The sequence below is a fragment of the Apium graveolens genome, chromosome 6 (genome assembly GCF_009905375.1).
Source record: "Apium graveolens cultivar Ventura chromosome 6, ASM990537v1, whole genome shotgun sequence".
Lineage (NCBI taxonomy): Eukaryota > Viridiplantae > Streptophyta > Magnoliopsida > Apiales > Apiaceae > Apium > Apium graveolens.
Genome location: NC_133652.1, coordinates 49596185 through 49613362, shown reverse-complemented (window position 1 = coordinate 49613362; position 17178 = coordinate 49596185). Strand labels below are relative to the sequence as shown.

Here is a 17178-nt window from a genome sequence, read left to right as displayed (position 1 = left end):
ATCTTGTTATACCTTCATAGTGTTATGAATTACCATATGCTTCAAGATAAATGTTGTTTATGATTTAGCTTATTGATCTACATTGTTTATCATGTTATTATTATAGAATTGGATTATTTTTAAATCTGGACCAGATTCGTGGTCATAATAGGCCAATGTGTGCCTTGGATCCAGTATAAGGAGCAAAATTGTGAGCCTTCTTCGGGGTTAGTGCGTGACTGATCAGCAACCTAACCTTGGTTTTTAAAATAAAAGTGAATATCCAATTTTAATCATTGCTTATCAGGAAACTTAATTCCTTATATCATTTCAACTTATTATTATTTAATCTCAGTATTGTCATTATGACTTGCTGAGCTAGTTAGCTTAGTCTTGCAAATCTGTTTATGTTCTTTTTCTAGTTAAAAAGGAAATCGGTGATAGCGAGGATCCCCAGACAAGTGTGTGAGCTAGGTTTCCGGGTTGAATGTAATAAGCTAGCAGGATATGTTTGACTTGGGCTGTGTGGAAAGTTTGTAAGAGTATTTTAATTTCAATTGTAAGATAAATAAACTGGAATTTGGTACGTTGTAATATAAATAAGGTTGTGACTTGTGGGCATACTTTGAGCTGTTGCGATCCGTGGTTATGGTAAGTAGGGTCACTGCATATATTATTTTCATAAACAGGTTTATATATGATGTGTGTGTATTGTGGACCCCAAACTTCTAACCCGAGTTTGGAGGGCGCCACAAGTGTCGTTAAATACTAAGATATTTTATTTAACTTTAAGCATAATTATTGAATTATTTGTGGAGTAAATTTTAGTAAACTGAATTTAAATATAAGTTCAAACATATATAAAGAGTTTATGTACTTTAATTGAATTCGATATCATAATTTGACCCAATTTTTTTAAAAAAATTATATTTAAAATACTTGAACTTAATTTTAATTTGAAATTTCATCCAGTTTTTGAAAAATATTTGTCATTTGATTATGTAAACCCATTCACTATGTAGATTTAGTTAATTTAAACTACGAGTTCGATGAAGGCATCTGATTAATAAGACGAAATGTTTGCAATGTCTTATATCAATTAAATGTGTTTAAATTCTTTTATAAGTTTAATTCAACAACCATTATGTTTCAAATTTACAAACTTGACCAAAAATGAGTTTTTTTTTACTTGACATAACACAAGTCGTCACAAAATTTGTTGATCACCCAGATTTTCAAGATGTGTGCTTGCTGGCAGAAGCTTTGTATCCAATTGATTTTGATGTGGTCTCTAACCTATATGATCAAATAAAAGACTCGGATAGAAAATAAATAATAATTACTATTGAATTAGTATATGGAAAAAATAGAAAAAATTTACGAATAAAAGTCGATAACGACTAGGTAATGTTGTATTAATCCCAATAATAGAAAATAATCCATGTCTGACATATATCAACACAACTAACACTATAATATATTTTAAAATACATAAATCTCATGTGACATACCTATGCCGTGAACATAACAACCTTGTACTGACACTTTAATACGAGATCACTACAGTTGGGCGAAGATATTGTCAATTGCAAATACAACAAGTTCATTTACCTTACACTGATATATATCGTACTTACACAAATTAAAATTAGTAACGACATATCTTTGACTCAAATATTACATACACCCAAAATATCTATTATAACCAGAATCATTAAAGGCTGTAAAAAAAACTGTAAACGCTACACAATATTTCATCATTCAACGGTCTAAAATTATAGAGTATAATCTACTTCAAGTGATTTTTTTTGTACAATTCAAATAAATTATAAAGGATTATATATTTTATTTTCTAACAAAATCGCGCAAACTGTAATTTAAAAATCATATCCTCTACATTATGAGATATTACTAGAAAATGACTCGTGTCTTGCACATGTAGGGCTGTCAAAAAAATTCGAAAAATCCGATATTCGTCCGAAAAATTCGCATCTGTATCCAATAAAAAGCGGATATTATTCGTATCCGAGAAAAAGCGGATATTATCTGTATCCGAATTCGGGATATTTGAATCTGAAACTAAATACATATATGATATTTAAATTATATAAATATATAATTATATATAATTTAAAATTTATTTTTTTAGTTTATAGTACGTGTAAATGTATTAAATAATATGTTTATACAAATTTTAAATAATTGTACACATATTTTATACATATATAAATATATTATTTGTATTTAATCGTAGAAAATGTTCTACAATCATCGTCAAAACGGTAGGGGCAACAAAAAAATTCACGAAAATCCGATATTCGTCTGAAATATCCGCATTCGTATCCGAAAAAAACCCGGACATTATCCGTATCCGAAATAAAGCGGATATTATCCGTATTCGAATCCGTTGATTGCGGATACGGATATGCGGATACGGATACAGGCATATCCGTATCCGAATTATCCGTTTGACAGCCCTATGCACAGGTTATTATGCTATTTACGAGAAATGGATCAAAAGGTCATTTAGGGTGAAAAAATTCTATAATATCACTTCTGGAAATTATGTCCAAAACGTCACTTCAATACGTTACATCGTGTAGTATTTGGAAAATAAGTCAAAATGCTACACGATGTAGCAACGTTTTGTTTTTTTTTTTAATTTTTTTAATGTGATAAACGTGACATGAAGTAACGGTATGGTCATTTTTTGTTTTTTTATTAGTTTGAGCTTATTTTGGTCTCGGAAACATAACTTAATATTACGTTTTTTATATTTCTTTTTTATTTAATATTTTTAAAATTTAAGGGTATAACATAATTTAACAAAATTTATTTTTTTAAGGTTCAACAATCCCTAGATTTTAGAAATATTAAAATTTGAATAAAAAATTCACTGATTTAGGGTTGAGGATATAAGGCCCTAAATCTTCATTTAATGTAGGTTTAAATCTTGGTAACCAAAAATATAAACTTTAAATTAAAAATTTTTAAAATTTAAAAGTATACTTTAATTTAATATTTTTTAAATATTTTACGGTTCACCAATCTTCTTTTGAATTTTGGAAATAATTTAACATATTTTTTTTAGGGTTTAACAATTTTTTTTGGAAAAGAGATTATTTTGTTAAAAATATATGTGTAAAACACTAGACAAAGTAGTGTTTTGGGGTCAAAACGCTACATGATGTAGTGTTTTGGTGCCAAAACACTAAACCATCTCACGTTTTGCACCTTAAAAGAAAAAGAAAAATAAAATAAAATGACATTCACGTTACACGATATAGAGTTTTGGGTTTCTTACCCAAATGTTGCACGAAGTGATTTCCTGAATTGACACTTTTTGTCATAATTTTAAAAAGTGACATTTTAAACTATTTTCATCCGAAGTGACAATTAGGGTCAACACCCATTTGGAAGAGCTTAGTAAAAGCAAAGAGTTTAGGGCCCACAAAGGTTGACTCAGTTGGTTAGTTGGTTAAAGAGGGGATAACTATAATCTTGTTTACGGGTTCGAATCTCACGGTAGGAGAATTTATGATTATGACTCCTGAGTCAGAGCATGTCACTTAAATGCGGTTTATCTTGGTTCACGTGATATACATGCTATTGCGTGAGCCCGTAGGGTTTACGCAGTGCGCACCCCAAAGTAGCGGCTGCGGGTTACCTATGATAAAAAAAGAAAAAAAAAAGAGTTTAGGAAGAAATTAAATGTTAGAGGTATAAATTTTATACTCCCTCCGTCCCACTAAATTCTTTCATATTATTTTCTCATTCTTAGCATGCATTTTAAAACTACTACAAAGTATAGTTTCACAATTTATATTTAATTTTTTTCTGTATAAAAGTTTAAACATTATTTTTTATTTAGAAAAAAAAAATATTCAAAATTGTTTATAAACCATGCTTTACAGAAATTTTAAAACACGTGCCGACCCCGTACCCTAATATAAAGAATTCAGTGAGATATAAGGAGTAATTAATAGAGTTTGTATTTATGTTTGATACAATATTTGATTTCTTTTAATAACCTAATTTGATTACTTTTAATAACCTGTGTATATTTGTTTTATGCATTCTATGGGGTTGCATTAGAGGCTACATACCATATTTTTGTAAATAAAAACTTAAAGTACGTATTTTTTTCAAAAATAATTTAAAAAATTCGTATTTTTTTACTGCAGTATTTTCTTTTAATAGCCCTAAAAAATTGATTTCTCAAATAAAAAATATACTAAAAAGGAATTAAAGATTCACAACTATAGGCCCAATCAGAAAGGCCTTTGTAAATCATCCTAATGGGTTTCTCCCTTGCAAGATTTGGACCCGACGTAAAGGCCCGTAATCAAGAACTACCGTGTTCTTTCGCAGCTTTTCCGACCAGGGTCTCTCAGAATAAACTGGTGAATGTAAGTTCAATTGATTCATATCAATTGGGCAATATACTACATATATAATTATATACATTTCTAGTGGTGGATTTAATCTACAGCATGGATGATACTGAACCAATGGATTGTAATACTTCACAAGGTGATTATATTTATAGCTGCATTTAATCTCTCTCTCTCTCTCTCTCTCTCTCTCTCGTGATTGTTTGTTTGTGATACAGGGGAGTTGGTTGCTATGGAAACACAAGCAGAGGATTCCAATGTCAAACAACACTTTTCGGAAGGTAAATTTCGTATACCACTGTGGTTCAGGACTTATCGAATTTCATTTTGTAAAATGTCTTGTATAGTTAAGTTGTAGCTACAATTGTTAGCTATTTATTATGTTGATGATGATTCATATTATTTGGATGCTTAGAGAAGCTCACTTCCTGTCTCAATGGTGGATAGCTTGTTTTATACAAATTACTTGAACTTTGTGCTTGATTGTTTAGTAAGAGGATACGGTATTTAAAAAGAGGTTAGCTTAGTTCATAATTATGACAAGTAAGGGTAAGCGGGATGTTTTAATGGGAAGGTAATTAGGGGAGTTCTTCGGTGGTTTGTACATCGGGAATGTGACATAGGGCTTACTTTGATTCTTTGAAGACTGTAAAGATAAGAAATAATTAGTACTGACAAATGAGGTTCGCTTTTGAAGTTGCTAGCTGTCAACAGGTTCATTTTATTTAGCTAAGCATTGTCTATCTGAGTGAGCTATTAAGATATGTTTTTAAAAATTATGATTTTATTTTCATTTGTGTGTTTTGGTATTGATTGCCTTCAAATTATTTAAAATATGAACTACCAAGTCTGTCAAGCTGCAGGCTGCAGCATAAATTTTTTTGTTGCTTGTTTTTTCAGGTGAATTTCAGAGTCAACTCCGAGAAACAATATGTAAAGGTTCATTAGATTTCGATACATGGACTGCCCTTATTGCCCAAATAGAAAAGCACTATTTGGTTAGTTCCTCTCGTTGTGTGCAAAATGTCTTATATACATTCTGTAATTAGTTGATGAACATGTTCTCTGTTAAAGACAACAGATGCATCTTGTTTGGTGCAAAGTTTTAATGTTTAGCTTGGTTATGGTTCAGAGTATATGTTAAGTTCTTTGAGTGCAATATAATGTGGTATGTAAACCCCTACTAAGTAACATCTGAATATATTGAAGGATTCAGAGTGAATAACTTGCAGCTTTAAGTTTCATCCCAGGGCACTTTGCACCCCAATGTAACGTGACAATGCATACCTTGTTTCCTTTTCAATATAGAAGTGCAAATTCACCACACTATTATGACCTAACTGACTCTAGAGTTGTACTTTTATAGATATGATATGATTCGTATGATAATGGACTTTTATAAAGTAATTTGTCGCCCAACTATGAATTATGATGTAAGTATGATATTTTTTGTTTCTTTCCCTTTTTAGCCGTCTTTTGTCAAAGGGTATTATAATTTATTAACAACAATAACTGTCAAGCAACCAAAGCATATTATGTTCAAGAAAAGCATGATCCTACTTATATACCAACCCACATATATTCACTGCTAGAACAATTTCATAAGAATTTCATTTCTTTATCTTTCAAATAGAAAATGTTAAAGGTTACAACCCATATTTTTGTTTAATTCTGATCACGACAAAACTCTTTACTTGTCTTTTCAGTTTATAGGCTTGCTTGTTGCTATAATCTCATCTATGTGACTAATGCAGGATGACATAAATACAATTTCTCTAGTTTATGACTCCTTTTTGTCCAAGTTCCCTTTATGCCATGTATATTGGAAGAACTATGCTGATCACAAGGCACGTCTATGCACACTTGACAAGGCTGTTGAAATATATGAACGGGCATTGCAATCAGCAACATACTGTGTTAGTTTGTGGGTCAACTATTGTACATTCAGCATAACTGCATTTGAGGATCCATGCGACATTCGTAGGTAACTAAACTGTGGAAGTATTTTTTGTACTCGCCCTTCAAGATTCTGTGCAAGTGTACACTAATTGGGAAAATGTAGTTTTCAACTATAACAGTGTAGAAATATACTAGTATGATAATAGCTTATGTCATTTAATCTACTTATTTAAAAGGAGTGTTACTATTGATGTTATTTAAGATATAGCTTCTGTCTCAGTTCCTAGTTCTCTTCAGGAGTTTTAGTTCTTACTAATTGATCTACAATTCGTCGTCAGGGCGAACATCCTCTTGCATGTTTCATCTTCTAATTTTTAGATCTAGAAATGTCGTACCTTAAAGTGTAGAATAGATTCATTCCATAAGACTATTATTTTTCGTTAGTTGCACATATTTGTTTTATATTATCAATCTTGGTTTGACGAATTAAACATTTATTCAATTTTGATCATCTACTAGTTCTTAGTTAATTTTGGGCTTTTTGGGATTAATTTATTCTTTCAAATTCTCACCTACTTTTAATGGTTTTGAATGCATCTGACAGATTATTCAAGAGAGGGATGTCCTTTGTCGGAAAGGATTACCTATGTCATACCTTGTGGGATAAATACATCGAATTTGAATGTTCTCAGAATCAGTGGAGTTCTCTTTTAAGAATTCTGATTCAAAGTTTAAGATTTCCAACCAAAAAGCTGCATAATTATTACGATAAGTAAGTCTTACACCAGAGTAGTTTTTATTTTTTTTGAAACCTTGTGCTGTTTGGGCTTCATATTAGATCAGGTTTTTAATGTCGACAGCCTCGCTAATGAATGTCTTATAACAGAATCCGTTAACAATTTACAATCTGTTGATTAATGGGTCCTAAGTGTAAAATTCTTTTGCAAGCTACTGCTATGCGGTCACTTTTAGATATGTGCCTTCTGCAACTTATTTTAAAAAATATGCACTGGTTGAACACTTTCTTCAGTTTTAAAAAGTTTGCTGCCATACTGGAAGAAGAGAGGGAGTGCCTGAACATTAGCAGTATGGAAGTACAAGCTGAAGTTCTCCCCTGTGGTGCAATGAACATGTCCGAAACTAATATCGATGACATCATTAGAAACATGCAAAATCCATCAAATGACTCTCAGTGCTCTGACGCCCTGCAGAATTATCTTGCCATTGGAGAACAGTTTTATCAGAGGGCATGCCAGTTAGAGGGGAAAATACATGACTTTGAGACTTCTATAGGAAGGCCCTTTTTTCATATGAAGCCCCTTGATGACAACCATCTAGCAAGTTGGCATAGCTATCTGGATTTCATTGAGAAACAAGAAGATTTTGATTGGGTCTGTAACTATTTCCTTACAACGATTATGAAAGTTCTCCTTAAGTCATCTATGCATTATAAATCTATTTAATTGCAGATTGTGAAAATTTATGAGAAATGTTTGATTCCATGTGCAAATTACCCCGAATTTTGGATGCGTTATGTTGAGTTCATGGAAACCAAGGGAGGACGTGAGTTATCGAACTTTGCACTTGAACGAGCAACTCAAATTTTTTTGGAGGTATGCTTTTTCAATTTCATCATTATTGCCCTATTGGTAACATAAATTTTGACATTGATAGTCTTATCTGCATAAGTTTGTCACCTCCCCCCCCCCAAGTTATATGTGTTGAACTTTGTATTACTCTGCTCCCGTTGGGCTCAGCTACAGTTACGGAACTAGATGAGCATTCATCATTGACATGTTGTGCTAGGGAGTGTAGAGGTCATGCTCCAACTTTTACCTGCAAGAATCTTGCAACTGTTGCGAGTAAGAAAACCTACCTTTATCCGTCACTCCATGGGAAGTATGCTTCTAAGTAGATTTTAATGCCACAGAAATTGCTTACAACTTTTGGAGTTTTGGGCAATTTCATCACATATGAAAGTTACTACCACTGTCTCAGTTCAGTATTTATTATATTATAATCTTTTAAGGAATGAAATCTATTCAAATTCTTGTTGTTAAATCTTATAAGATCCTAGAGGACGGAATTGGTGACTTTTAACCTATGATCTTTCCTTTATGTTTTCATATATATTTTTTTATGTTTTTTGTAACTGTCCATACACTAGTAATGAGTCATTTCCCTTATTACGGGAGAAGATAAGAAGGTTCTATGGAGTAAATTGCTTATGCCTTAGGAGGTGACTACTTTTGTTTACAGCCTAGCTCATATATTTTCTTCAGAACACACCAGTCATCCATATCTTCAATGCAAGGTTTAGGGAACAAATTGGGGATGTACATGGTGCACGTGCTGCCTTTCTCCATGGTGATAAAGATTTAAATTCCTATTTTGTTGAAAGTGTCATAAAGGCAGCAAATATGGAAAAACGACTGGTATGCATCCGTTTTTATATTTGTTTATGAATGTATATGGATTTTTACTTGCTACATTTTTTGTCAAAACTTTCAGGGTAATTTGGCAGGTGCTTCCAGTATTTATGAGAATGCACTAAATCTGGCATCAAATAAGCAAAAGTTGCACACTGTCCCAGTTCTCTATATCCACTACTCTCGTCTTAAACACCTGGTAGGCTGACAATCAGTTACCCTAATAAACAATCTTTGATCCAAGGTGTAGTTCTTTACATGAGAAATCTGCGAAATATATATAGTTCTGCGCATAAAAATTCTATGATATCTGTTCTTTGACTGTATGTTGAATATTCTTGTACTTTTTCTCATACCGAGATATTTTACTATATCCATTATGTGCTGCTAATATTAAGGCGGACTTTGTATTTCAAAAGATGGTACAGCCTACCTTAGACTACTTTCTTGGACAACACCTACCACCCTCTTTCCACCTGGCAGATATATTCCTGGAAAGTATAATGTTAATGAGCCGACTCCGTCAAATGTAGGAATGGTAGAGAATTATCCTGGAGAATATCCTCAGTCTTGACTAGTACACACTCCCTCTCTATATCCTGGAAAGTAGTTTATTGATTCTAGAAATTGAGATTACATTTGTCATATTGACATGTAAAAATGTTTCTATAGAGGAATTGATGGCAGAACAAACTTCAGGTAGATAACGCACTTACATTTAAGATCACCTCACATCTTTTGCCCCATGAACATAAAAGACTCTAGATTGAACCAATAAAATGCTCTTCAAATGATAATCACTGATGTATTCATTTTGATGCAAGGTATGCAAATCTAGAATGTTAGGATGTAGGTAACAGCTGTAAATCTGGGATATGAGTATGTAAATAAGAGCTGTAAATCTTGGATGATGAGATGTAAATTAGACTAAATCTATAAGTAAAATTAGGAGATTTTGTCGGGTTGTGCTGATAGTTGAGGTATTGTGCAGGTTGTTTTATAGCTGAAGTTAGCTCTGATGTAGCAATAAATACAGGTATTATTTTGTAACAAGGATCGTCAAGAATTCTCACTCAAAATAAATAAAAGGATCATCAAGAATTTAGCATATGCCCAAACTCTGGTATAATTTTTCTGAAAACCGCCACAATTTGCAAGGCCTGGGTCGATTTACAGTTCCATCAATTAACACCGGTGCTTTCTTGGTTATGAACCATTGAATATGATGTTTTGCCATTTCGAAGAGCAATGATCTAGCTTTGCTGTATAAAGTAATCAATTAAGATGTATTGAAAGTTTATTTAAGTCCACTATGGAACATTGCATGTGCTTGTTTGAGATCTTTACTTTAAGTCTTTCACTCTTTCTAGAGTAATTTGTCTTTGTTACCTAAGGCCTATTATTGACTTATTGTCTCAGACAAGTAGACAGATAGTGACGGACCAATGGCCTTTTGGTCTAGCTGTATCTCCCTCGATCCCGTTACAGGAGGTCGAGAGGGTTCAAATCTTGTCAAAAACAAGGTGGGTGGTTGTGTTCAATTATATGTAAAAAGAAATGTCACAGAACCATGGTTATAACGGCGCCAAGTCGAGCCTGAATGCTGGAATACCTTTGAGAAGACTAGTTGACAACTCGCCAGACTAGTCATAAGAAGCGGGCAAAATGTTCATTGTACATATGCTTACTAAATTTAATATATAACATAACTAAGCACGTCAATTTCGTAATTTAAATTAAAAGTAATATAATAGTAAGCTCAAATTAAGTAACTAAGCATAGTTACTACATAGTTACATGCATATTCCAAATATCAAACATTTTCAAGCAAATAAAAACACAAGTATGATGAATATCAAGCAAAGTTATCCATCTTAATACCATCTCCATCTCCATCTATTTCTTCTGTATTTTCGCTGCAAGTAGTCATCGACACGTCGGATTTTGATGCTCTTGGCACTGAGTACCTTCACGTTGACGACTATCGTCGTCTTCGTGATAACAATGGATAGAACTGTATTCTTGATATTCTATCATTTACTGGGTGTTGTTTTTACTATTTGTTAGATTGCCAGTAGTGCGGACAAAGCTATTGATGTGATGCTGAATGGTATTGAGCATGTGCCCCGTTGCAGATTACTTCTAGAGGTACCTTTTTTTAGTTCCCTTATCCTCCTAGTCGGCTATTCAGAAAGAATATGAGCCTTAACTTTTGTTGAAATGTTCGAGTAAATAGGCAACTTTCTGTCATTCGTATTTTTCTTTAATTTCATTAGGTTAAATCTTTGAGCTATATCCTCTATTCCAAGTACATAATTAAGACACGGTTAGCCAGTTGGTAATATATCTGGTCAGTTTAAGCAAGAACTTTTCATGTAATATGTAACATTTTACTGCATTTTTTGAAATGGTAATTGGAGATACAACATATAAGTTTGGAAAGTAAAAAAAAAAATATGATAGTTTATTGTCCTTTGGATAATATGATAGTTTTTTGTTACTTGAGCAGGAATTATTAAAACTTCTAATGATGCATGAAGGGTCAAAATACATGACTGTTGTGGACTCCATTATAGCTAATGTCATGACAAGCAGGCCAGATGTCTCTCAAGGTTTAAGCACCAAAGATAAGGAAGAATTGTCATGCTTGTATTTGGAGGTTGGTACTTGATTGGAAGCTATCTTTGTTCTTTCTACTCTTATAGTTAACCACTTGAAAGAAACAAAACTGAATATCCCATTCTCTGTCTTCTATGGATTGGTTTTTTACATGGCACTCATTATGCACTAGGTTCAGTCTCTAAACTCTTTGTAATTTTGTTTTCCGGACTTTTATGCTTTGTGTCTAAATACTTCTCTTGCCGTGTTTACAATTTATTTATGCTTTGTGTCTAAATACTTCTCTTGCCGTGTTTACAATTTACGGATATCTAATAAAGTGTGCTTAAATAATCCTATATGCATGAAAATTTTCTGAATTTTTGCCTAACCAATGGTTGAACTGCTAAGTTCAAACCTTTATTTTTAGATGGTTCTGGTCCCGAAAGTGTCTTAAGGACAAGGCGCATCCTTTTATTGATGTATAATGACTTAACAGTATACCTTGAGCCTGTGCAATTACGAGGCAAAGGTCCTTTTCTTTATTTTAAAACAAAGACAAATTATCCACTCATGAAATATGTTTAAGAGGCGGTTTATGAACCTAATAGGAAATACGTGTCCAATGCTTGTGTACATCATCTTTTAAACATAAATTGCATTTCTACAGTCATTTCACCTCGTCTGGTAAGGCATGTTGTTATCTTCCTAAATAGCATCTGTATGTATTTCTATTATTATTAATGTTGTCTTGGAGCTTCTCTAAATTTTTTGAAGAGCACAGATATGTAAATGAATGTTTTGTGATGGTTGTAATTTGCTGTTGAAACAGTATATTGACCTTTGCGGAACCAATGATGATGTAAGGAAGGCATGGAAGCGTCATATAAAGTTGTTCCCACACTTAATACGAACAACAGCCTCTAATAATAACCCCAATGCAACACATCAGTTGTTAGACATGGCCATGGAAGCTAGAAAGATAAAGACTTTGAACCAGCTACCTAACGCTCATGGTTCAGGCCATCTTATCCAGATCCCAGTAGAAGAAGAAAAAGAACTTTCGACGCCAGAGAATAATGGTTTCCTTCGTGACCTGGTTGTGACAGAAAAATGTCAAAACGAAGATGGCAACAGTGCGCAGAAGGAACAGTTATGCCTCAGAAATGAGGTTCTGTCTAGAGAAGATGTAGCTGGAGACGAATCGAAGCAAAAGTTCTTGCATAGATCCGAGAATGATGTCATTAGAGCAATGGAATCAACTCAGGCCATGGTATGCAATCCTAGAACAGATGAATCGGAACTGATTGAGTTCACCGATGGTTCAGCAAAGCAATCTGAACAAGCTGCATCTAGGTCAGAAGAGTTGGTAAGGAAGGTCGAACAGTATACAGTACTAACTGTATCATCAGAATTCTTGCAACAGTCCTCTAGTTCTTCAGATATACATGAGATGGAAGAAAATGAACACGAAAAGCATCTAAATCCGGTTAATATGGAGAAGGTTTCCTTAAGTTCCCGGGGGAAGGAATCTCGAGATATTACAACCATGGAACTCCAGGAGCGTGGTGTAACCCAGAAAAGTTCATTTTCTGATGGACAAATATTGGATCTTGGCCCTTCAGAAGAGATTCAGGTTACAAATAACTCAAAGAGCTCTCCACCTACTAATCCAGCTAGTATAAAAAACAATTTTCAGAATGACGACTCTGTAAACCTCTCATCTTCTAAAAGTTACCAAAGTCCTACCCAAACACAAACAGAATGCGAGGTTCCTGCAAATAGTGGGAAAAACTGTCCTCAGAATTCTATTAGTAAGGCGCTCGGTGGTACAAGTCCTGAACTTCACGACCATTCACATGGTTTACAGCATCCTGATGATCTTCAGGACCAGTGCTCAACTGACATTACAACTCATGTTTCCGTAGTTAATGTTGACCAAGGTGGGAATCAGTATCAGTCAAGTGCTGGTCAAGGGAATGTAACTGATCATGCCAGTCCAGTAAAATATGTAGAGAACCAAAGCTATGTATCTGCTCCACTTTCTGAAAAGTCTCCTCAGCATATTATTTCCCACCCTCAAGCATTAATTTCGCATTGTTCGACCCGAACTAGTGAACCGCACGGTATTATTCAGAACAGCCAAGAACACAATCAGATGTTGCACTTACAGCAGCAGCAGCAGCAGCAACAACAGCAAATGCTTCTTCATCAACAGTATCAAAACCAGATGCTACAATTACAGAACCAATACTTTCAGCTGCAACAGCAAAATCAGCAACTCTATCAGCCACCGCAGCAGATCCAACACCATCAGTATATTCAACAGACACAGCAGCTTCAACACCCATCTTATCAACTGGAGCAACAACAATATTTGTTCTACCAACAGCAGCAAATGCTGCAGCAGCTACATCCAGGTCTGCAGGAGCAGGGCACTCATTTGTTAGGACAACATCAGACTCAGTTGCAGCAACATAACTATCAGACTGAGGAGAATGCTCGTCAACAAAATGAACAAGGATATCAACTACAACTGCAGCAGTACCAGGTGCAACAAGTATATCAACAATATCTGCAGCAGCAGAACCTACAACAGCAACAAGCCTATCAACAAATCATGTTGCAAAATCAAGCACAGCAGCAGCAGCCGATTGCTTCAACAAGCACAGGCAACCATCCGCAGGTGCTTCTATGAAACCTTACTATATAAAAACTATGTTCAATTGAAGTTCGGAATATATTTTTCTAATCAGGGTTTTGCTATTTTCCGGGAAGTGGAAAGGGGGGGGGGACTTGTTTAAGTTGTATTTTGGAAGATGCTACCGGACCTAAGATCCACGACAATGAGACTATCTCTTGAAAACACAATTAGGTGAAATTTTATAATTACATACTTCTTGATGTATTAAGGTTGTTTTTTAAGGAAGATAAATGTTCTCTGATCATATTTGGCCAGGACTATTGATAATCTATGAAATGCCAAAACTTAATTTGCTTGTATATAATATATTACTCATGGTTGTGACTTCGGAACAACTGAATACAGTTGCTGATTGAAGACCGTGTATTCGGCATCAACTTACCCACATTAATATTGAGTTGAGAAAATTAATAGTTAATACTGATTCCCATTATGTATTGGCCTGCTTGTCAGGTCATCTACTGTTATTCTTGTACTAAAAAGGAAGATTTGATACACTCTTAATCTTAAATATAATAGCTTCCGTTCAGTATTATTAATCTACTTTTTTCATTGTTTCATCTTTATTTGTTTTTCTTCCCACTTTCTCAATCTAACTAGTTTTAGTCCAATAACTACTGTACCTGTTTAAAAGAAAAGTTGTGCTCTATTTTTACTGTGAGAAGCCTTGTTTCTAAAGCAAGTACAATAGATGCCTTAATTGATATTCTAAACCAAAATTTATGGTAATTGATAAAAAAGAAAGCTCCAACAATGTCCTAAAAGTGTCTTAAAATACTAAGACATCTCTCACCTGCACTCCTTTTAATCTATCCTAGTCCAGCCTTATTTTACTATTAATAATAAAAAAATATTGTTCCTTCTTTTTTCCACACTTCTTTTACCTTTCCTCAATTATTAAAATTCAAATATATTATTATTATTATTATTATTATTATTATTATTATTATTATTATTATTATTATTATTATTATTATTTATTGTTGTTGTTGGTGGTGGTGTTGGTGCTGCTGCTGCTGCTCTTGTTTTTGTTTCAAGACACGGGGATAAGAATTGTTGTTGGAGTGCATGTATAAAAACAATGTCATAAATTACTAGGTCATTGTATTTTATAATACTTACTCATGGACTTGATCTAATTATTTACATGTTGATTAGATAGAAAGAGTAGCTGGATCAAATAGTTCTTAGGTAGTAAAAAGTTTAATCTCGTATCATTACTGTTTTACGATCTTGTACAATTTTTTTCCATGACAGCTTTTTTTAATTTTACTTGGTAAATAATCCAGTATGGTGAATGCCATAGGCTGCGTCACTATTTCATAGAAGATAGGACCCTCACCACATGTGTTTTACATGGTTTTATGTGTTTGTCTAGTTGTTCCTTGCTACCTTTAGGTCCTGCATATCCTCAATTCAGGGTACAGTAATATGATTCCTAACTCAGATTTTATTACATGTCCAGGGGCAAGCGCTTATCCCACTCCGTGATAAAGATGCAGCTAGAGTTTCTGAAAATCAAACGTGCACATCCCCAGAGGGCATAGGAGAACCACAGAATACGGTTAAATACAGGCCTCATTACTCTCAGCATCCACAACGCCGCAAACAATCATCCCACAGGGCTTCGCAAATGGCCAACACATCTCTCTCCCCCAATCCTAGTGATCAGTCCCCTCTTAGTCAGTCGAAAAATTAAATAGTGTTCATCTTGTTTGTTCAATATCTATTATGTAAATGAAGATGCTTGAGTGCGGATTTGGTAGCTTACAATTTTAGGATGGAATTGTTTGATCTACACGCGGCATTTCAAAATTCTATAAATGTTAACCATCAAACATGATATTACATGGGGCTGTTGTCCTTTACATAATATCAGAAAAAAATTGAAAATTTCAATATTTGTCAAGTCTACACAGTAGTCACTTGCAGTTGCCATATCTCAAGAAAAAAGAAAAAAGATTGCATTCAAATTATAAGTAGGATATGTGGATAGTAAGATATACCAAGATTGTAACTATAATGTAGGAGTATAGACTATTTTATCTTTTTTTAAAGATATAATTTGTAGAACTTAAAATCATAAAAATATAGATACAGTATAGACTACGTTTGGCATGTGAGACTGATTAGTACGAATAATGTGGGACGACTTTCGGCATGTGAATTGTGAACATAAAAAATGGAAATTGGAGGTACAATTAAACTAATCTTCAGTCACAGTATATATACCATCTTGCTATTCTTTTATTCCAAACTTGGTAACCTTTCCATTTGATTCGATAGTTGCCCATGAATCATGATCGCTAAAGGCAATCCAGTTTGTGCCACTCATACTCTGTATATTCACTGAAAAATTAGTGGATTAATTGCATTCATTGATGTTTGGCGGTTGGTTCAGGTCAATCAGTTGCTGCATCATATGTTGTGCATGAAAATGATTGAGCCATGCATTTACACCAAAAACCCTATATCACAACAATGTACATAATCTCATAGCAACCGATTCCCCGTGACCAATATTTTGCCACTTAAATATCAATGTTCAAGGTAACTGCGTATTTAGTACTAAACATTGTTCCAATAAAAGGAAATAAAAGGAACCCAGGGTCATAGTCTTTGCCGGTTTAAGTTTTACTCGCATCTCAAATGAATTCAAGTACATATTCAAAGAAATTATGGCTATCGGTTGAAATGGTTTGTGGGTTCCGAACAGCTCTAAATTCAATAAGATAGCAATTACATCCCAAAAAGTCATAAGTACTTGGTTGTGAACTTGAAAACCTCCTATTTTCAATAGAAATGTTGGCATACTTCTACAGCAGAAAATCGTATGATTCATTTATGTGTTGACGGAACATAATAGAACATTCATATTCCCCTTAAAAAAAATATAGCTTTAAATAAAATTATTGGCTTCAAAACGGACCTTATTAGAAAAAAGGAGAAAGGGCTTTTCTATAGAGAGAGAGGTTGAGTAAGGGGGCAGAGCTTGAAAAGCGAGCCGCATTAGCCTATTACGTTTTTCAGAAGCAACTTATGGTGTAACGACCCCTAACCTAGGTTGGGGCAAAAACTCCAAAACTTGGGTCAAGCCTCTTAGTGCCTTAGTGAACTGTAATTTTGAAAAGGTTGGAAGATCTAGCCGAAGAAGGTGATAATTTGGTTATTAGAC

General features: G+C 33.8%; 1 protein-coding gene across 3 annotated transcripts; it reads left to right on the top strand.

The window, feature by feature from the left end:
- The first annotated feature begins 4294 nt into the window (after positions 1 to 4294).
- LOC141667685 (uncharacterized) lies at positions 4295 to 15904 on the top strand. 3 transcript variants are annotated; one of them, XM_074474272.1, is made up of 13 exons: positions 4295 to 4512; positions 4622 to 4654; positions 5274 to 5371; positions 6128 to 6357; positions 6877 to 7044; positions 7303 to 7663; positions 7742 to 7885; positions 8555 to 8707; positions 8784 to 8900; positions 10769 to 10849; positions 11211 to 11360; positions 12132 to 13985; positions 15469 to 15904. In XM_074474272.1, the coding sequence occupies exons 1-13, from the start codon at positions 4473 to 4475 to the stop codon at positions 15700 to 15702; spliced, it is 3663 nt and encodes a 1220-aa protein (XP_074330373.1). In that variant the 5' UTR covers positions 4295 to 4472; the 3' UTR covers positions 15703 to 15904. The 3 variants fall into 3 exon arrangements, with proteins under 3 accessions (XP_074330373.1, XP_074330372.1, XP_074330374.1); XM_074474271.1 differs by having other exon boundaries at positions 4592 to 4654; XM_074474273.1 differs by having other exon boundaries at positions 4328 to 4388; positions 4592 to 4654.
- Positions 15905 to 17178: the final 1274 nt, after the last annotated feature.